Raw genomic sequence first — 22,509 nt, 5'->3', positions numbered from 1 at the left:
TTTTGAAACATCCATTTTTTTATTTTGATTAATTTTAAGAACATGGCGATTATGGGCACATTTTTTTTGGCACGATTATTGCGCAGCACAGCAGTAGAGATAATTAATTAATCTCAACCCACAAAAACGAAATGGTTAAATACATTTTTTTACGACAATTTATCACTTAAATTATTAACACACACAACGATAATAATTTTAATCTAATAAATCTAATTTCCTAGATTTAATCCATGACCGCATTTGGCGCATATTTGAGTTCCAATTGGAGCTTGAACCATTACAGGTTGCTGATGATCAACCGATTTCGACCGGTGTTGTCTTTGAGGTGGCACCTTCAGCAAATTTTCATCGTTCTCGTTAGATAAAACTTCCTCGTACTCGTTAGAAACTTCGACAAGAGGTGGTCCACTAATTGGAACGGAATTCGGACGAGATTCAGTATTCGCTGCGATTCCATGGAACAGATCCAAATGAGAATCTAAGGAAAATTGCTTTCCAGACATTAAAATTCCTTTAATTCTTCTGCGTCTATCTACAAAACAAATTATTATTAAAACAAAATTAAGTTTTTGTTATTATTTTCTTACGTGGACTATCTTTAGCTTGGCTTCCTAAACGAGCAAAACACGTTAAAACATCACCTTGATCATAAATCGCAGCAAAACTTCCATTTACAATTTTAGGCGACATCGGGGAATTAGCCAACAATAAGCTCGTTCCAAAGTTTTCGTTTCTTTCTTTAGTTTCTAAAAATAAAATCTCAAAACAGAATATTACTCTTTATTGAGTTACGCACCTTTTAATGGAACTCTGACACGAGGGACATCCATTTTAGCCTCCTTCAAAATATCACCAGCAACATTTTTAATTTCTTTCCAGTCTTTAAGAATATCATCACCAGTAGTGTATTGAGATGTAACCGTAAATCTTATCACGTATTTATCTTTTAAAGCGGCGGGAACGCAATGAATGTTACCTCTTGAATTTAATCTTTTCAGCAACGACTCGGTGTGGGCGTTATCACCTTTTAATCGAAACACAACAAGTCCCAAATGTCTCGTTGCTGATATCTCGAATCTTTGATCGGCTAAGACTAGGGCTTCAAATTTTTGAGCTAAACGCACTCCCTGCAATTGTCAAAATCAAGTAAATAAAATTTGTAATGATAAAATACGATTTACCTCTCGAATGTGTTTTTGTAAACCAATTATTCCAAAATTTCGGATAACAAACCACAATTTTAAAGACCTAAATCTTCTACTAAGTGGTATTTGCCAATGCTAAAAATACGATTTAACAGATTTTTAGTTCTGCATCCATTTGTTAAGGATTTTTATGATTAAGTAGTTATAACGTTGAAACATGAATTTAGGTACTAAGAGCTTCTTTTAATCTTTAAGGTTAAGGTTGTGACATAATCAAGTTTTATAAATGTGAAATTTTCAAAAGTTGTTATACAAAACGAAAACATATTTTACAACAAAGATCGAATTTGTATAGTAATAAATATCAAGGAACATCATTTAGGGTAGTTATAGAACATGTTGAGAACTGCCAGAGTGGTTGCTGAGCCACGTCAATGATGATATTATGGTGATCAGCTACTATTGAGAGAAAAATTAGGTACAGAAAAATCAGAGTTAGTAATAAGGGATGATTTTGAGAATGTTTAGGAACGTTGTAAAAAGTTGTTAGAGCCGTTGTTGAGTGAGTCAAGGATGATATTACGGTGATGATATGCCGAAATATCATTCTTGAAATCACTCAACAACAGTTTTGACACGTTGATTTATGATCCATATTGAGAATAATTAGCAAGGATGTTGAAAGAGGGGCGAGAAATGAGTTTAACAAATGCTGAGAGCTATCAGAGCCGTTGTTGAGTCATGTAAATGATGATATTATGATGATGTGCTAAGGAGATTTGGTGATCACCTTAAAAGATATCAGGGATGATTTTGCGAATATTTAGGGATGTTGTCAAAAGCTGTCAAAGCCATTGTTGAGTGATGTCAAGGATGATATTACGATGATGATCTGCCGTAACAACATCCTTGAAATCCGTCAACAACAGCTCTGACACATTGATTTATGGTCCATACTGAAAATAGATAGCAATGATGTTAAAAGAGGGACGAGAAATGAGTTTAACAAGCGTTGAGAGCTGTCAGAGCCGCTGCTGAGTCATGTAAATGATGATATTATGATGATCTACTATTACGAAAGTAATTAGGGAGAGGAAACTCAAAGACAGTGCTAATGAGGTTGAGTAATCACCTTAAAAGATATCAGGGACGATTTTGAGAATATTTAGGGATGTTGTCAAAAGCTGCTCAGAACCGTTGTTGAGCGATGTCAAGGATGATATTAGGATAATGATCTGCCGTAATATCATTCTTGAAATCATTCATCAACAGCTCTGACACACTGATTTATGATCCATATTGAGAATAATTAGCAACGATGTTGAAAGAGGGGCGAGAAATGAATTCAACAAATAATGTTGACAGCTGTCAGAGCCGTTGTTGAGTCACGGAAATGATGATATTATGGTAATAATCCACTGTTACTAGAGTAATTAGGAACAAAAATCAAAGACACTGCTGATGAAGTTGATTGATCACCTTAAAAAATGTCAGGAACGGTTTTGAGAATATTTAGGGATGTTGTCAAAAGCTGTCAGAGCCGCTGTTGAGTGATGTCAAGAATGATATTACGATTATGATCTGCTGTAATATCATTCTTGAAATCACTCAACAACGACTCTGACACATTGAGTTATGATCCATATTGAAAATAGTTAGGAACGATGTTGAAAGAGGGGCGAGAAATGATTTTAACAAATGTCAGGGACATTATTGAGAATAGTTAAGAATAGTGTTAGAGACAATTTTGAGGGAAATAAATCACGATGTGGAGAGATGGCAGAGACAGTGCTAATGAGGTTGAGTGATTATCTTAAAAGATGTCAAGAATAATTTTGTGGAATTTGAGGAATCGAAGAATTATTAAGTGCACGTGCTTTGATTTTCCCTAAATTTATAACAAAAAGAGCTGGAATTATATGATAAAAATAAACACACTCAGGATTCCAATGCAAACTCACATACTTGCTTCCACAGTGTCATTATTCTACGTTTTCTTTTATGATTACGTTCTTTAAGAGAAAGTTCACCATTTAGAGATTTATGTAAATGATATTTGTGATATCTGTATGTGTTTGTACGTTTACCCAAACGATGTTAATAAGATCTTGCACGAAATACTGAGTGATAGCAGTAGATGCAACACATCTAACACTACAAGCGCACGGATACTTGTCTGTACCCGAACGCAGGTTTACTGAAAAATAGAAGAGATGGTCTGACAAATAAATGAAAGTATGAATGTGATGAATGAGAAGATGGATAAGTGGAGCTCAGAAATGATGCATATGAGAGAAATTATATGAAAGGAAGAATGATGCAACTAGATTATAAAATACAACAATGAAAAAATAAAGAGAATAGAGAACATCGAAAATGAGACCGGAAAAGAAACAGAGGAAGGAGTTGATGAAGTACTTCAGAAGGAAGGTTTTAACGTGAACCAAGGGTCGGACGCAGATTAGGGGAGAAGAATCTGAAAATATCACTACAACAGGACCAGACCAATATGACCATCATATATTGGTGCCTCAGCTGCAAGCGGTCTCGGCTTGATTAGTAGAGAGCTAGATTTTTTGAGTAATTAAGCCAAGGTCGGTTGTGGCCGAGACTCCCTGATTTAACTTATATTAACCTGATGCAGATTAAGATTGGGAATTGATATAATGGGAATAACAGAGACAAAGAAAAAGCTTTAAAATAGCAATAGCAGGGATGGAATGCTTGGTTATCAAAAAAAGAAAAAAAAAATAGAAGGCAAATACAGAACTATATTACATGGTCTAAACGGCTGCTAACTAAGTTGGATTGAGAAACGAAAAGATGAATCTAATAAGATTAATTATGATTGTAGGGAGCAAATGAGGACGAGAAGAGTGAAATCAAAAAAATATTCTGCGAAGAACAAACAAAGGCAGTTGAACAAGCTAAAGGAGAAATTTATGTAATTCGTAAAGGTGACTTGAATAGTAGGGTTGTAATACAAGATGATAAATATAGAATGGTTATGGGAAATCTTGGAGAATGATTACGAATAATAATGGAAAACGAATGCTGGATTTTTGCCTTCTGAATGATCTCATGATAACAAATATATTGTTCATGCACAAAGAAATACACTAATTTACAAGGGAAGTATAAAGTACAAAAGAAATATCAATAATAATCGATTTCGTACAGATAGGAAACAAAAACAAGAAGGATATAGAAGATACAAGAGAAAGAAAGGACCAGATATTGGTAGCGACAATTTCGTGTTATTATCTAATGCCAGAGAAGAGAACGAACAAACAGAAAAGTAAATCATATGATTAAAACATATAAGTTGAGCGCGATGGGGATGTGGAAACTGTGGATAACTGAGAATACTTAAAATAATTTAATATTTAGTACGGCAAGAGAAGTGTGTGAAATACATAGGACGAATGATAAGAGAAAGCGTATGGAAAAACTATCGGACTAAGAAAACTCAAGACATTACCAAAGAGAAAGGAAAGGAAATGATAACTGCTGTCAAAAATGAACAACGGAAAAATTCTATTCTATCAAATACTAAAATCCTTAAGAATAGAAAAGAAACAAAAATTAATAAAGATAAAAAGGGGGAAACACTGGCGGAGGAAAATGAATTGATGGATACATAGAAAGAATGTTATAAAGAGTTACTAAACAAAACACTAAAAGCAAAGAAACAAACACAATTGATAGAAGATTGAGAAGGAGAAGAAGAAAGGGATATTATAACAATTACAGGGAGCAATTAGAGAGTTAAAAATGGATAGACGCCTAGACAGAATAAAATAACATTGTCAATGATCAAGAATATAGGACAAAGAAGAAGAACTACTCTACTGCATATGTATAAGAAGATATGATATACCTAGATTTAAGAAAAGAAATGCTCAGGATTGTAAAAATTATCGAGGTATAACATTACTAAGCACACCTATGGAAGTATTAAAGAAAATAATAGAGAACAGACTGAAAAATGAAGTAGAAAAGTACACAAGACCATGTGTTTATGACAAATCAAATCACAGAGAAGACAATTATGGAAACAGGGAAAGTTTCGCAGCATTTCTAGATCTTGAAAAGACTTTGGATACTATACCCAGGAAACGTCAGTGGAAAATTTTAATCGAAATAGGAGTGAGAAAAAAAAATTGGTACAAAAAATATATGAAATGAATACCAATGCAGTTATAAGAAATAATTTGACAAATATGGGGTTACAACAAAGAGGAAGTCTCAGCCCATTGCTGTTCATTATATTTATGGACGAAATCATCAAGAAATGTAAACCACTAATAAACAAACTAGGTGTAGGTTACGTATAACTTCATGAATTACAAATAACTAAAGGCGTGTTCGCAGATGATGTTGCGATATTTGCCGGAAATACGAATGATCCACAAAAAAAACTAAGATACATGGATTGCAGTCATGAAAGAATGTAGTAATGATGATTGGGGACGACACAGAACATATACACATAAGAATAGAGGGGGAGGAGATACAACAAGTGGATTATTTTCAATACCTGGCAGTGATGGAATACAATAATCTATATTGACATATTATCACCTGAGAATTATTTTAAACCAAGTCCCTTACGTCTACAAAGCAGTAATTTGGATTTAAAAGTTTAGCAGATCTTTTTTCTTTCGTGGTTGTGACTACAGGCTATGTCTAAATTCATGTTAAGATTACTGGTATCAAGTCCTATGTCAAATGGTTGCATGCTCTGCTATCATTGGTACAATACAATTACACATAGTAAAATTGTGTCTTGGACATGAGTCAAAATAATTCTAAGGTGACGATATATTGAAGGGATATAACTACCTTGGTGAGGACTCTTGCAGGGAATGGGAGGGGAAGTATCAGTTAAAATAGAGCGTATAATATAAAAAGAGGAGGAAAGGAAAACAGGATAATATAATAGCTAGATAGACAGAAATAGCAACTGGCGGGATGCAACAGAGTTCGAGAGAAATAGAAAAAAGAGAAATGCGAATTGAAATCTTACAAATATAATTATTATTTACCATGTAATCAATTGCCAATCCAGAATTTTCGTGTTGTAAATAAAGAGGATCGACGTTGAAAGTTCTATGAAGAGCATTACTATTTTTCACCCACATAGCGGTGCAATCGAAATGGACCATTAACCATTTTGAAGGATTAAAAGCGATAGAATCGGCATGATCAACTCCTTTTAACCAAATTCTAAACTCCGGACAGATAAAAGCGCTTCCTGCGTATGCCGCATCGATGTGAAGCCAGAGATTTTCTTCGGAACAAATTAATCCGATTTCTTCCAAATTATCAAAGGAACAAGCTCCTGTTGTACCCAAAGTACAACACACCTAAAAATTTAATAAATATTATAATTATATGAAACATCTAGGATAAAAGATTTAAATTTGAAAAATATGTGTGAACATTATAAAATAAAGAAATAAATTTTTTCACATGATTCAACAAATTATTTATCGTAGAACGCGTCAGTGAGCAACACAAAAGTAATTCCTTAGTCGATGCTCGGGGGATTGTTTCCCCGCAAATAACTAATTGGAGAAATCTTCTTAAAATCGGACGGATCATTTCGAGTGAACTCCCCTTGGGCTCAATTAATACATAGAGATTTACTGCATTGGCGACAGTTCACATCTGCGCTTCCACATTTCAAATATTATAAGTACAGAAAAAAACTTAATTCTTACCCAAAACGGTATAAGTCCATTTTCCCTATCTTTTTTTATCGCTTCTAACAACTTGTATCCTCTCATTGACAGATTCTCATCACTCTCAATATATCTCATTTTCACCAACCCAACTAAAGCCGCTTTTTCAACGCTGGAATGAGCTTGATCGGAACAATAACCAACTAATCGAACGTTAATTTCGACGTCTTCAAGATCGGAATAAATTTTTTGATAATTTTTTATAGCGAGACATCGCCCAGCTAATAAACAAGTAAGAGTTGCTTCACTTGCTGTGGTCTAAAAATATTTTTTTTTAATTTTAAAGGGTTATTAAGAATAAAGCATTTACTTGTATAACTCCTCCACCTAATGATGTTGATTTTGTGTGGAGAAAATCATCTGGTAGCCCAATCATTTTACCCAACCAATTCATTACGATAGTTTCTAATTCAGTAACAACAGGGCCAGATGCCTACATTACAAAGAAAATGTAGAAATGTTTTTTTGTAATAATAAAAAATTGTACCCAAGTAAATCCCAAACAATTAATTGCATCTGCTAACATATCTCCGAGTAATGATGGAAAGCTGTTTAAAGCGGGAAAATAAGCGTGCATATGGGGACTTTGCCAATGTGTAATTCCTGGCATTATAATCCCTTCGATATCGTTGAATATTTTAGTCCATTTTTCCCCTTCAATTGGTGCGCTATCAGGGACGGCTTCGCGAAGAAATCCGGGCCGTTTATCAGGAAATACTTTTCGATCTCTAATAGTCGAGAGATAATCCGCTATATAATCAACCATCTCCTTACCTAAAGATTAAAATATTAATTTCAAGAAACCAAATAACATTTAAATTGAAAATAAATTTGTTACAAATCAATTGAAATAAAACAGTTTCCCACAAAAAAGTGAAAATTGGCGCAATCCCCAATGTATGCAAAGCTGAAGGGATCCAATAAGAGTTGAATACCGAGGGTAGTTTCGCGTAATTTGTATATATTGACAGTATAGCAAGTCCGAGTCATAAAATAAATCACTAACAGTTAAATAAAGACGTAAATTTACCTCGTATTCTGTACTCGTTGACGTCCATGGTTCAATTTCAAACACGAATCTAAAATTGAATTTAAAAATAAATGATTAATCGAAACAATATTAAGACAGTAATAATTTTCTAAAAACGTTACGTAAGGGGATTCGAAAAGTTTCAAAAACTACATGAAACCCCACTAATGTAAACGTAGGTTTTGCTTAACGCGCATGCTTGGATAATCCTGTTAATTTGAATGAGATCTAAGGTTAGAGGGCTTTCTCCAGATTGAAAATTTAATAGAAAAGTTACTGAAATGAAGATTTAACTAAATTATACAGGGATAAATTTATTTAATTTTAGTTGTATTTGAATATATAATGGATCGAAAAACAAAGGGCGTTTGTATTTACTTGGAAGAAAGGGAAATTAAAAATTAAATTGGAATCGCTAACACAAAAGAAACCGAGGGAGGGCGAAGACAAACACTAGAACTGCAATTAGCAGGTACTTACCACCACAGGAACGCCAAAAGCACTGTTACGTAGAATAAACTGAAGCCAAATGCTATCAACAAGTGACAATGTGCTTTATATAAGGTTTCCCCTCTGCGTTCTTTCCTGCAGGATTATTGGCCTGGACTGAGCAGAGTCTTCTGCGCGAAGGAAATGCAGAATTGGGTTGTCAATTAAGATTACATTACAAAATTTAAAAACTTTTGTAAGAATAAATATTTGTAAAAATAGATTTCTTTTAAACATTTTTTTTGGAAAAATTTAATGAATAAATACCATGGCAACACTTACCTTAAAAATTATCCAAAATTAACGAAGATTTAAGTTGAAAAAATTGACGCAGTCAAAAAATTTCCTTACAACTTAATTAAATAAGATGTCGTTCGTAAAGCTTATGTATCAAGCGAAAATTTTAGAAAAACGCAAACGTAGATTACTCGTAGAAAAACAGTTTGCCATTGCACTTTCCCAAGATTCTTCAGCTAAACCAAAAGGTCTACTCCGTTTTAATATAGGAAGAAAAATACTTGAATGTGTAAAAAAATGCACATCCGTAAGCGAAAAATCTGTAATGTTTAAATTTTTATATAAATTACGTCATAATGGTTCATTTGAAAATTACATTTTAAAAAGTATCGTTGGATTTATCGGCGGATTTATTTTAACTTACATCTTTTTCATGTTCTTCGTTTTCCAATTAAACTTTACATTCTCAACTGCTACGATAATGTGTTCAATTTTCGGCAGTATCTTAACGATAGGGTTAGCATTTAGTTATAACGTTCGGTAAGTGAAATTCTTTTTTCATTATTTTTGCTAGAAACGTTAATTAACACCATTTATATTCCAAACGATCCAATTAACTGAAGGGTTGTTTTCCATTTTTTAGTTGTATCGTTTTCCTAACGTTGCCCCAATTGTTCTCTAAACGAGGAAGGCAAGCTTTGTTGGCGTATGCATTTATTCTTGCGATAACTGGTCCAGCGAAAAATACCCTTAATAATATGGGGATATTAAGTGAATCACTTGCTTGTGGACAAGTGAGTACGAATTTATTTAGTCGACAAGAAATCGTATAGATTTACTATTATGATTATAGGAACAACTTAAACAAGCTGTTAAACAAATATTGGAAGCTGTTAAAAAACCATTTTATGCTATCAAAGATGCTATTAAAACGGTTGTTAAAGTTGTTAAGGATGTGGTGAAAAAAATAAAAGAAATATTATTATCAATAAAAAGGGTTATAGTTTCTATACGTAAGTAATAATTATATGATATATAGAAATTATATAGATCTAAAAGTAATTATATAGATGGGTTTTAATGAAAATGATTCATACCAGTATGCATATCATATGTATACCATATCATATGAAGTGTGTAGTTGAAAAACTCACATTATCCGTCATATGCAGTTGCACTTCTTATACATATACTTAACAATTTTATTATAAAAAATAGAGACAGAAAATTACTTTTCCGATGGTATATTGAAAACTTTGTTGAAGACAACCAAATTCACGATATTATAACTTTTTGGTGGGAGAAGGTGAGTTTTGCTGCGTTCTTTTCTAAAATGTGAGTTTTGCACCAAATAAATTTCGAGACTGTGACTTTTATCGCGGAAGAATGACAACAATTGAAGAAAAAAGTTTTTATTTCAGCAAAAATATGAATTGCAAAACAACTTAAACCCGTGGTTCACGAATATCCTCATGAGGCTCACACAAATGATTATTTTTATCAAGTTCGACCCTCATTGAAATCTTCAGCTTTATTTAGGACGTGTTTGTAGAAATCAAGATTTAGGTTGTTTTTTTCTCTCCAGTCATTTCCATTGTGTTTGGATAGAAGATTGCTGACGTCAGTTTTTTTGGTAGGATGTAAATTATTCTTTTCTTCAATGACATTCTGTTATATCTGAGTAACAGATTTCCCTTCTTGCAGATATTTTGCGACCCACCGGTGCATGACTTATAAGACATTTCTCTCTGAACAAGAGCTTCTTTGAGTTTTGAATGCCATGATCCGAGTATGTATGTATGTATGTGGGAAAATATTTCTTGATACTCTTCAGGACGCAGAATTATCTTCTACCTCTTAATTTCTTTCTCGCTTAGACCGAAGACCAGATCTGGTGGAATGTTTCTTCCATTTACACAGCATAGGGTAACCTGTCCATCAATGGAACACCAAAATTTCAAACCGTCCTATCTTTGTTGTTCCTAAAGTTATGAGTCTAATTTTTTGCACCAAGATAGACAAATTAACTAGAAATCGTGTAGTATTTCAAGTTTTGTCATTATTTGAAGTATAGAAAAGCTTTTTAAAAAAATGAGCTTTGTTTCACTATGTCCATATATGTGTATTCGATGAAACACCTGATATTCGACAATGAAACGGACTAGTCAACATTAACACAGTGTTAATGGTACTTGACATTTATATGTTTTTAATCAAATTAAATAGGTAACTAATAAATGAAAGTTAATTTCAGTAAAAATATGTTTTATTTAGATTAATAAAAAAATAACTTTGTTCTTCTATAATTAGCTTGAAGTAATGAAGGTTTTCCAAATTTTAACGCAAATTTTGTTTTGGTGACACACAAAGAGAAAAAATTTGGTGCCATCAATCTTTGGCTGAGGCTTAATCATTTTTATGTCTGTTAGTCTTACTTCTGAAAGATCTGGCTCTAGAGGCATATAAAATTTCATCTCAGTCTTGTTTTTTAGTCTCATGAAGGAAGCCTCATATGTATTATTATTTATTGCTTCAGTAATCAATGCAATGTAGTATATTTTTAGTTTTTTAGTCGCCGTCTAGAGGTTTGCGATCAATTAGTTTGAAATTTTCGGTTACCAAGGGTAAGTTTTCGTCATTGATATCATCTTGTTCATCTATGCCACTTAAATCAGTTTCACTTATTGTTAGACGAACCACCGTATCTTCCTCTTCTTCGCTTGTTTCTGCATCTGCTTGATCTACATGAACATTATCCTTGTTTTGTTTATTGTTTACTTTTTTATTGCACAGAAATTGCCGCTTTACTTTCGCGGCAGCGGATTTTCTTTGTTTAGCTTTCCTTCTTTCTTTAGTAATTTGCTTTTTTTCACGCGTGTCCATTGCAATCATGTTTTTACCAAGCTTTCTTGGCTTACGACTGCTAATTCGTGGGCCAGCCTTTAAAGGTAACATAAATTCTTTTGGTGATTTGAATTTATTTTGAGTATCAAAAGAAGAGCTTGCTTCCTGCAAAGGTTTTTCAAAACTTCTGCTGTCGTGATTGCTGATTTCAGCAGAAATGTCTTCAAATCTAGGCTCATCCATTTCCAGTACCGACAGATTTTCAGCTTCTCGTTGAATAGGGCCTTCAGCGTATGTTGCCTCTGATGAAAGACTGCCAAAATTGGTTGGCTCATGGAAACTACTGAAACATGGAATTGTTCTGGCTAAGCTCGAAATTGTATGGAAATATGGGAAACTATTCTGGAAAAGTTAAAAACTGTAAGAAAATGTTTGGAATCACTTTATTTGGACTGAAGTCTACATCAACGAGATACTATACAACCAAAAAGACATTGGACTTCCAACAAAGTCCAACAAAATGTCAGATATTATTCTGACCGATTCTGAACAGCAAGAATATGCCAAGAACCTTGGTCAACCTTTAATCCTCAAAACAATGACCAGATACCATTTTGCAATAAATGTTTAAAATTATTTTGGTCAGGATTGAAACTTCATGAAAATATAGCGTAGGAAACTACGCAATTAAGATTCCAGACATAAACAAGCCTTGTATGACTCTGGTAAGACTTCAGAATTTTATAAAATGTTAGAAATTATTCTACCGATTCTAAAATGCAAGAAAATGTCTGAAATTAATGTAAAGGACTCCCACTCTTCATGAAAAACTTTGGAATTAAAATAATCATATATGATGATAGTTGAGAAGATGACTTGGGTTCATATTTATCTCCCAAAATTCTTACCATAATTATGGATTTTCATTATTTTATTAACTTTATAACTTGCAATCTTTCTGTTTATTTCTGATGCTTTTGTGAATTTAGTTTGCCCATTCTAATCTCTATTGCGCCAATTTTGAATCTTTGTTGATTTGTTGCCGGGGTGTGATTAAGCGCAGTGTTGACTACGTCTTGATTACTTTCATCAAGACCTCTCTTATTGTCCAAGTAGATATCCAAATTGGCAGGAATACAATCTTGAGTTCTGGTTTCGTAACTTCGTCATAAATAGGGCTAGGTTAATGATAATTAACGTTTTGCCAATGGTTCATCAAAATGCCAATCATCAAATCATGCCAAAAATGTTATTTACTGCTGAAGCTCTCTGTACTCGAAATAGAATCAATAACAACTACATGGCATACTCTAATGATCTAATTTAATAGAGATTTGTACGCAAACTGAAAAAGTGATTTTGAGCAGTTATTGGAAGGAATTCTTTTATCGATATCAACATGACGTAGCCTGTTGCAGTACTTGCGAACTGTCCTAATTCGCTATTTTATCATAACATATTTACCATTCCTCAACAAATTCTGCATTTACATCCTGTAAACATAAAAATATAATTATTACGTTAGCATATAGAGTTCCATTGGTACTCCATTGGTTTTGTGATAAGCATAATGCCTCCTTTTTTGAGGATTTCTGATGGTACCTATTTTTTAAGCTTAACATTTTTGTTAAGGTGGCTCTTAAAGTGTTCTGTCCATCTGTTGAAAACACTCTCGTATTGCTAGTAACGTTCCGTTTTTTTCCATTCACATTGATGTTCTCGGAGTACATCTGTTCCTGCCGATGTTTACTTCTTTGTAAAATTTTCTGTTCATGACCAGATACCATATTGCAATAAATTTTTAACATTGTTTTGGTCAAGATTGAAACTTCATGAAAATATAGCGTAGTTTCATACGCAATTAAGATTCCAAGTATTATAATGAAGTCTTGTATGTCTCTAATAAGAATTCAAAATTAGTTGACAACATGGTTTACGGGTTTATCTTTATATCCCATCTTCACCTAGAAGTTACCTGTTCATGTTCCTTGTTTTGCTGTTTGATATCCTGCATTGACTTTTTCACGTATTATCGTTTCTTTCTTTTACGTATCCCGTCTTCTGTTGTTGTGATAACTCTGCGTTGACTTTCGTGTTTTTGTATTCCGCATCACTAAATATGTGTTATTCTTTATATCGTTCCAGCTATTACACTTGGTGGTCTTTTCTATGTCTAAAGTCTCCTGAGCCACTTGTCTTGTATTCTGAATTCTTGTCCAGATGTCGCTCAGTACGAAGAGAGCAGCCACAATCTCGAGTACCTTCAGTGCAAAATTCAGTTTCATAGCAAATTTTGCACTTTCCGCCTGTTTTAATTGATGTTAAATTTGGAGACTCTTTGTATTACCGTATTTCTTGCTTCCATTGAAGCAATTACCAAGTACTGGTGGGAATCTGTATTGGTGTCTTATATCTATCATTATGTGGTCGATTTTAATTTTCTGTTGATCCATATTGATATCTTTCCTTTGATATAGTCATATTAAGTGATGCTACAAATTTATGAACCTTATTCTATTTTCATTGCTCTCTTGGTGGAGGCTGTACTTTCCCGTGCTTTGCCTAAATTTCCGTTCTCGTCCAATTTTTCCATTCAATTCCCCAATTATGTCTTTTACATCATACCTTAAGTATTGGGTATGTGTTCATTCCAGCTCCTCATAAAATGTGTCCTTTTCCAGTTCGTCTTTCTCCTCGTTTAGGGGTGACAATTGATAATACTATAGTTGAAAAAATTTCCGTGTATTCGTTGTTTGCCGAGTCCAGCGTTTATTGGTTCAAAGCCGATGATAATGATAGCTGCCACTTTCTGGCAGCTATACAAAACTGTATAGCTACTTCTTTTGCCGTTAACCCCACGGTGAAAACACAACCTGGAGGGTCAGGAACTGTTTTATAGGGATTACTATGTCTTAGTTAATAAGTTCCAGTTTTTAGGCACCAAAAGCTCGCCTTATTCTCCTCCGTTTGCTGCATTACGTACATCCTAGTGTATGGGCAGACTGCATTGCCACACGACGGGGACGTGGAGGTAGGATTCAAATGATTAAAATTATGAGTACTTTTTCCTTAAAACCCATATAAATTTAGATTTAAACCCTAACTTTAATGTATAGTAAAATTAATTATTAATTTTTTTTAGTAAAAGTTATAAAATCGATATTCCAATTTTTGGCTAGAATAATAAACGTTTGCAATAAAGAATTAGGAACACCTTTTCAAAGATGTACGAGAGTTTTTGAAGACGCCATCATCGATTGTCACGCAAAGCTTGGCCCAAAGTTTAGTTGGTTGTGTTCAATTGCTTATGTAGCTCAAGTTGTTTGTTATTCAGTGAAAATGTTTGATTTTATCTGCGAAATTGTTGATTTTATAGGAAATAGTATCGTAGGAGTTGTTGTTAAAAGTAAATATGATAACTGAAATTATTAGAAGTAAATCAATTGAGATCAACCATTTTAGAGGTAAAGCAGTTTATCAGGCATATTAAAACAATGTTTTACGTTCGAATTCGATTTTCACATTCGTACGGTTATCAATTAAACGCGTCAAAAACCATGGAAGATGTAGCAGCTGGAATAGTTACCGAAGTTAAGGAACGCACGGAAGGATTAATGAAAATTTTCGATTTTATGAGTTGCGCTACGAGTTTATTTTTTATTTTTATGGTTGTTCGGTGGGAAATTGTGTTGATTAACTCGAAAGTTTTATTATTAGACTCTCATTTTAGGGTCATGTATTATCGTTACAAATTTTTATCCGACGAACGATTTGATAATCGATTTATAACAAGGGATTTTCGCGCCATCGATTTGCGAAGAGCCCAACTTGGAAAAGAAACAGTTTTGCCACTGAATAAAAGAGAGCGCCATCTTTATATTTCGGTGAGTAAAATATTTCGATTTTATTTTGTATTGTTTGATTGAAAATTTTGTTTAGGTTGGCTCGATAAGATTGGTTAAAAAAGAGAAGAGAAAATTATCTCAAGCTGCGGTCGTTTTGGGAATTGCATCGTTAAAATTAGCCACACATATGATAGCTGATTACGCGTTATTTTGGGTTTTAACTTTAATTCGAAGACACGCAAGTTTTCAATCGTCTTACGATGGGAGTAATATACCCAAAATTAATATTAATGGAACCGGGGTGTTGGCGGATCTTCTAAGGTCCATAGTAAAAGCTTTTCAGCCGGCGGGGATAAACTTGGAAATAGACACAGTACCATGTCTCCCAGATCCTATCCCTCCTGATTACGATCGATACGTTCAAATTGGTTCTCTTTTGGTGATATGCTGGTTCTTGGCTATATTTGAACCATATGGTTTGAGGTGGAGAAATTCCGTTATGTGTTTCTACCATCCATTAAGAGCCAAACAAAGAGCAATATGGTTGTATAACCATATTTTAAGAACGAGATCTTCCTTTCTTAAATTTGTCCGCCGACAATTAAGAAGGAAATTCGCGGGTGATAAATTGATTGCTAAAGTTACCTGCAAAGAGTTTATGAATGCGTATTTGACGAAATTTCCGATTTGCCACTTCTTAATAAAACCGATGAATCAAACGGTTTGCTTGCTTTGCGGGGAAATTTTTAGAGAGGGCGATAAGGTGAAACCAATAAGGTGTCAAACACCGGGATGTGCAGGAACTTATTGCGAAAAATGTTTTGAAGACTTGCAAAATGTTTGTACAATATGTTTGGATCCGATACAATATGGAGATTTATCCGATATAAGCGAAGAAAAGTAAGTAACATTTTGATATATTTATTTTATTTATATTTATTTTTTGATATATTTTTATTTAATTAATAAATCTTCCCAAATAGAGACTCATCCGAAGACACAATCACGTGGAAAGATAAATCAACTACCATAAGAAAGAAAAAGTGGTTAAAAAAATCTAAAAAAAAAGTTAAAAAACGAGGTTGGTGCAAATTCTTTACAAGAAGGAAGCAAAAAAGTAGCGACACAGAAAATTCCACAACAATTTCAAGCTCCGTTTATTCCGATTCGGAACCAACCACCGACATCGACACAGAAACAACAACTTTTTCTTACCAATTCCAAAAAGATGTAACACTCCAACAACCCGTCGAAATATACCTAGCAAAAAGCACAGATCTTGAGCAACAAAAAATACCAGATTACGTCACAATGGACGCATTCGCATTGGAGTACTACAGCTCAGACAAAATCTCCTCTGCTTTAGCAACTTTTGGGTCAAACACTCATTACAAGCAGTCAAAAGATAGTGATGCATCAAAACTTTCAGTTTTAGAAAGATCCAAACAAACCTTTACTTCAAAAGTTAAATATTTTACAGACGACGATGCAGATAACATTCCTTTATTAGATTTAGACGCTAGCACCATAGAAACTGATGATAAATCGGATTCAACTGAAACGACGTTTATCGAAAGTACGAGAAATAGGCGAAAATCGAAAAGAATCAAAAAGAAAAAATTTAACACTTCGGCTTCTAGCGAAACCACATTCATTGAGACTCCAATAAACGTTGCATCGAGCAAAAAGTTTTCATATGATAGTAGTGAAAGTTATCATAGTGACTCAACATCTAGCGACGAAAGTTATAGAATGCACAAAAATAGACGAAACAAAAAAAGAAACGCAACAAGTACCTCTACGTACACAGATCCCCCACCATTTGATATTCCAAAATTAAATCTAAACTTTGCTGAATGCATTTGCGATAAAGATCCTTGCACGTGTCGAAGTAGCCGTACGGTTTATTGTTACACAGAAAGTGAAACAAAAAGAAGCACGAAAAACGCAATGGTCTCAGCGAAATTAAGTTCTGCAAGAATTTCAACAAGTTCCACATCTTCAGAATATTCCGGAACGAAAACCACGCACATAGAAACTATTAATTATTTATACAACACATCAATAGAAGATACGTACCAGGCACCCCATACCAGCACTTCGCGTATTAAATCAATAGGAGATTGGGAAACGCTGAGTAATACTACAGAAACTGATACGAAGTCGTACCGGGATAAAGTGAAATCTTACTACTCAAAAGTCAGTCGGGTTGTGTTTGAGAAAGAGGTTCAAGTTGGTAAAGTTAAGATGACATCGAGAATTCGGAATTTTTTTCGGAAAATATTTAAAAGGGTAAATGTTAAAATTAATTTGTTTGATTAAATTTGTGTTTGAAATAATTTGTAAGCTAAATAATTACTCGTTCAGTTTTACTTTATTTGATTCTCTATCATATATTTATCTTCGAACAAAAATTCCCCAAATCAAAAATTATTTTACCTCCTTATTACAATCCTTAAATGTAGGAGTCCAATTTCAGTTCAATATTGATTTCGCTTTTTACGCCTTTGAAATCCAATGTGGTGTTTCTCAGGACAGTAATTCTTTCTAATTTCTTTGAGTAGTGTTAAAGACAGCACACTGATAATCTCCAAGTATACAACCACATTTGTAGGCATCTTTTAGGATGTTGCGATTCATTTTAATTGTGACCTGCTAAAAATCAAGCTGTAAAATCTAATCTTTTACTTGTATCGATTGAAGTATTTGATATCGATTGTAGTATGATTCAGGCCAATTCTGAATGTTGAGTTTTTTAATACCGCTGCTAACAAAAAAAAATCTTGCATAGGATTTATTGTATTTTGTCTCGTTCCTTCTTGTGATAAGGATGTTCACCTTTCCTGCCATCGTTTGGGTTGGTCTTTATGTTTTTGCTAATTTAGCAATCCTATCGACGTTGTCTCTCCATTGCCGACGTCATGCTTTACGATCTCACCACGTCCTGCATTCCCCGATCTCCAGCTTATATCCTTCATACTCTATTTCGGATTGTATAGCCATTTATACTTCTTAAGGTTCTCATCTCTATAGTCCTCATTATGGCTTTTGTGTGGAAATTTCGGCTGTAACAGGTCTTGTATATTCGGACTTTGCATTTCTCATATGTTTGTTGGGCCATGTTATATCCCTTAGGCAGCCTGATATTATCACTGCCTTATTTTGCTGATTCCCCACTGCCCTTATCTCGACTGCTGTGGACTGACCCGCAGCTGCGAAGTTCGTGGTGTTACATCAAAACTTGGAGAGTTTTCCTTTTATTTGGTGAATATTTCACATTTATATCTTGCTTTGTTGGTTTTCTGTGAATAATGCACCATGACTTTATGGACAGTAGTTTGTTCTCATAATAATAGTATGCAGTTGTATGTAATTTCATGTAGGGGTGAATTCCTTCACAGCACTTAGGCCGCAGCAGGCCCTTTGTACATCCTCACAATTTACAGTTCATTCGGAGGTCAGAAAACCAGCCCATGGTTTTAATGAACGTTAATATAGAACAAAAAGGTATGTTCTTTATGACTATGGTACGCCAAAAATGGATTCCCTTAAGTCCGCGAGGTTGGAACAGTCACAAACAATATGACTTACCGTCTATTTCACAACCTCTACAAAGGGATGTGTTCGCCAGCTTCGTGTAGAACATGTGCTTACGTAACCTGCATTGTCCGGTCAGGAAGTAGGTGAGAAGCCTCAAGTCAATTTTTAATTTTCCCAGGAACTGAGTAGTCCTCTTCCGATCAGAGTACAGCAGACTGTTCTTTGCAAAGACACTTAGCCCAGTCTCATTGCATCTATCACAAAATGCTCGGTGGGAGATGGAGTTGATCAACATTACTTTTTAGCCATCTGTTCGGCAACCTGTCCGCATGATCGTGTCTCCTATTTTAGGTGTGTCCTGTCCGGCACTTTATCGTGACGTTGTTATAAACATTAGCTTCTTCAAGTGATCGCCGACAGGACTTCACTAGCGATGAAGCCTGTCTGCTATTAGTGAAATTTACGACGTTTCTACCAATTTCTTTGGAGTCATTAGCTGCTATATTTATAGCAGTTATTTCAACCCAACCCAACCCTAGCGAAATAGAAACGATCTCCAGCTGCACGGAGATCGTGCGAGAAAAATTCTGCTCCAGAGCCCTCAACCTTCTTTGATCCATCAGTGTAGATGGTCAGCGTTTTACCCATGCTTAAGTTGCTCTGGGGAAACTGTTCTTCAACCTTTGTCATTGCGCGGAACCCTTTTTCGAGATAATTTTTTTTACCCAAATTTGATTTTAGGGATTGATGTGTCGTATTATAATTACATATTACATGTTGTGCACAAGATGCGTCTCTGCCTTCGTCGTAAAAACTCTATATAAGAGTAACTAACTTGTGTTTATTGAAACAAAAAAGATAAATATTCCTTATAATATATAATATATGTCATAAGCATATAACTTTGTTGTGCTTGTTTATTACTGCACAATTTATCAATATCTGGATGAATCGATTTCTGTACTTCGTTTTTGTAGCGACGTATGTGGAAAAGAATTTCTCACAGAGATAGGTTGTTCCGATTTTTTTACGGCGCGTTTGGAAATTTCCGGATATTCATCCAATCATTTTATCCAAAATGGACCAATGCCATCATGTGCAATTTTTGGTGATGCATTCCTCCCAAAGCGTAAGTTTCAATTTTACCGAGTTTACTTTGCTTTCGACCTTAAAAATTGTAGTATTTGGTCCTCGAAGTGAAAGATTAACGTCGTTCAGGTACTAAAATATGTCTGCAAGGTGGGCCAAATTTTGAAATCAACTAGTATTATTAAGTTTTCAAGCAAATTCACAGTTAAAAACATACGAATTTCATCAAGCAATTCCTAGAATCGGGTTAGAACCTTTCCCTTCGATAACCATCTTACATCAGTATGAAGAAGGAGATTTTTATGTAAGCTTCCAGGTCATCACACAATAGGGTAAATACCCTGCCATTTAGGAGTCTGGATTTGATAAAATTAACCACTTTAACGGCATCATCCTTAAAAGAGGATTCGTGTATGTATCTAACGAAAATTAACAAAATTGTTAATCCATCGACATCTGTAGATTCATCCATTTGTAAAGTAAAGCCATCTTTAGCGTGTTTCAAACCATTCAGTAGTTGCGCATCGCAGAAATCTGACATGTTTCTAATTCGTCGTGAAATCGTCGTATCAAATAATGGGACAAGGTCAATTTTGCTTGCAAATTTTTCACCAATCATGGATGTGATTAAATCTTTTGCACAAGGTTTAATCATTTTTTCTGCTATCATATAAGTTTCGCTTTGTTTAGCTATGCTCCAATTAATTAAATATGATGCTTTTAGTACTTTTTTATTATCATCACGAACATACCTTTCTAAGGTACTTCTTTCCTTCTTTACCTTTCAAAGTCGGATGTTTAGTTTCCAAATGACGCTTTAACTTTACAGGATTTAAACCCGTTTGGTTCATTTTTATCGCCAATCCAAGTAAATCCAATATTCATATAGTCTTCATCCTACTTTCGTTTTTTTCGGCTTGTTAATCCAGACTTATTTTCTTCTCCACTGTTATCCGTTGGCTTTAATGTTGGCGGAAAACTGGTCGAACAAGAAATTTCGTCAAGAATTGTAGCATTGACTCGTGGAACCCCTAAAGCGTATGAGTGGAACCCTAGGGTTCCGCGGAATACAGGTTGAAGAACACTGCTCTGGGGTACCGTCTCAATGCCAAAGTATGGCTTGATTAAGAAAGTAGGTGTGATGTAGTCTGTGCGAACTTCAAGGGGACGACTTTTCCTATTTTTACAACCTGCTTATTATCCACTAATCGCAATCGAAGCAACTCCATCACAGCCACCTCCATGTTAAAAATATCTAGGGGCAGCACGTTCAGCATAGTCTCCAGCGCAATTGTGGGTGTTGATCTCATGGAATTGTTGCAATTGATGCGGGAATTCAGCCTTATATGCATGTTTTATTGCTGACCACAGCAGTCTTATCATAGCAGTGTAGATCCACATTGTATCCACAGTCGTTGCTTTTTTAGTTTTGCAACAAATGTGTGATTTCCAACTCAGCCCTTTGTCCAAGATAACACCAAGAGTCACAGTAAATATGAAAGTTATTGGTTTGTAATATTTTTATATTTATTTACTTCATTATAACCCGTTTTATTTCATTAATTGTGAACTTGTAGTTAGGTAGGTTCATAGGAAATGGCATGTCTAAGGAACTAGTTAAGGCGATTTCATTCTCCGTAGATAGCTCAGACAGAAACGATTTAAGTACGTTCTCTAGCTGTTTTGAGAGGACCTCGGCAATTTGTTTTGTCATTTCTGACCTTTAGTATTCTGGTTGCTTTCCAAAGCGAGTAATCCGAAGCATCTGGTGGAGTAAGACATTCTAGGTATTTTTGAATGCATTGTTTCGTTCCTCCTATATTAAGTTTTTCAATCCTTTAGTCTTTTAACCTTTCGGCAATTTTTTTCTGTGTCTGATGAAGAAATTATATCTTTCCATGATAGTGTTTCATAGTCCAGGGTTTCCTTTTGTATATGCTTCGTCAGGTTAAGACTCTATATCCAATTTTAATGTTTGACCTAGCAAAATTAGATTCGAAATATTTTTGAAAATAACTCAAAGCAAGTTTCTGCTTTACATTTCTTTATATCGGTTCCTTTAATAATACATTAACTTTGGCTTTTGCGGCCAATAGTTACTGAATTTTGTATTGCTTTCTGCCATTCACCATCTTCTAGCTTCTTAATCTGCAGAAATTAAGGCAATCAAGCAGAGATTGTTGGAGATGTGTTGTGGTTACTAATGCGATGGTGTGATCTTGGTGAGGTAGGTAGTATTGCATCATGAAAAGCTGGTTTTGGTAACATTGCTAAGGAGACGCTGGCTAAGAAACGGTTAGGTTCATTGTTCATTATTTTGTATTGGTGGTTGAGTTGACCTTAGCGGTAATGATAGATAATGGCCATTTGCCATCAAACTTTTCTTCGTCAACTTCGTCGAGAACCTATTAAGAGTTTCCTAACAAAAAACGCAATATAACAATAATTTTGGAAAAATTTCCCCACTGGACATTTAGAAATTATCTGTCACTCATTATCCCCATCACATACAGAATAGATTTTCGTATTCTATGATAAAA

The 22,509-nt window shown here is 34.5% G+C and overlaps 2 protein-coding genes across 3 annotated transcripts; one reads left to right on the top strand and one right to left on the bottom strand.

Annotated features, from left to right (window-relative positions):
- Positions 1 to 2: 2 nt before the first annotated feature.
- Positions 3 to 8,602, bottom strand: LOC111425586 (histidine decarboxylase). Of its 2 annotated transcripts, XM_023059750.2 has the most exons (10): positions 8,406 to 8,602; positions 7,926 to 7,974; positions 7,383 to 7,669; positions 7,206 to 7,328; positions 6,875 to 7,153; positions 6,197 to 6,517; positions 1,185 to 1,283; positions 800 to 1,130; positions 591 to 749; positions 3 to 535 (listed from the first exon to the last, which is right to left on the bottom strand). In XM_023059750.2, the coding sequence occupies exons 2-10, from the start codon at positions 7,951 to 7,953 to the stop codon at positions 213 to 215; spliced, it is 1,950 nt and encodes a 649-aa protein (XP_022915518.2). In that variant the 5' UTR covers positions 7,954 to 7,974; positions 8,406 to 8,602; the 3' UTR covers positions 3 to 212. The 2 variants fall into 2 exon arrangements, with proteins under 2 accessions (XP_022915518.2, XP_071053965.1); XM_071197864.1 differs by lacking the exon at positions 8,406 to 8,602 and having other exon boundaries at positions 7,926 to 8,039.
- Positions 8,603 to 8,752: 150 nt separating this feature from the next.
- On the top strand, positions 8,753 to 17,741 carry LOC111425665 (DC-STAMP domain-containing protein 2-like). Its single transcript, XM_071198043.1, has 8 exons — positions 8,753 to 9,191; positions 9,295 to 9,445; positions 9,505 to 9,664; positions 14,638 to 14,901; positions 14,958 to 15,171; positions 15,226 to 15,379; positions 15,435 to 16,240; positions 16,324 to 17,741. The coding sequence occupies exons 1-8, from the start codon at positions 8,782 to 8,784 to the stop codon at positions 17,660 to 17,662; spliced, it is 3,498 nt and encodes a 1,165-aa protein (XP_071054144.1). The 5' UTR covers positions 8,753 to 8,781; the 3' UTR covers positions 17,663 to 17,741.
- The last annotated feature ends 4,768 nt before the right edge of the window (positions 17,742 to 22,509 follow it).

This window comes from Onthophagus taurus, chromosome 7 (genome assembly GCF_036711975.1).
Source record: "Onthophagus taurus isolate NC chromosome 7, IU_Otau_3.0, whole genome shotgun sequence".
NCBI lineage: Eukaryota > Metazoa > Arthropoda > Insecta > Coleoptera > Scarabaeidae > Onthophagus > Onthophagus taurus.
Note: the sequence above shows the minus strand (reverse complement) of the source record. Positions and strands in the feature narration are given on the sequence as shown.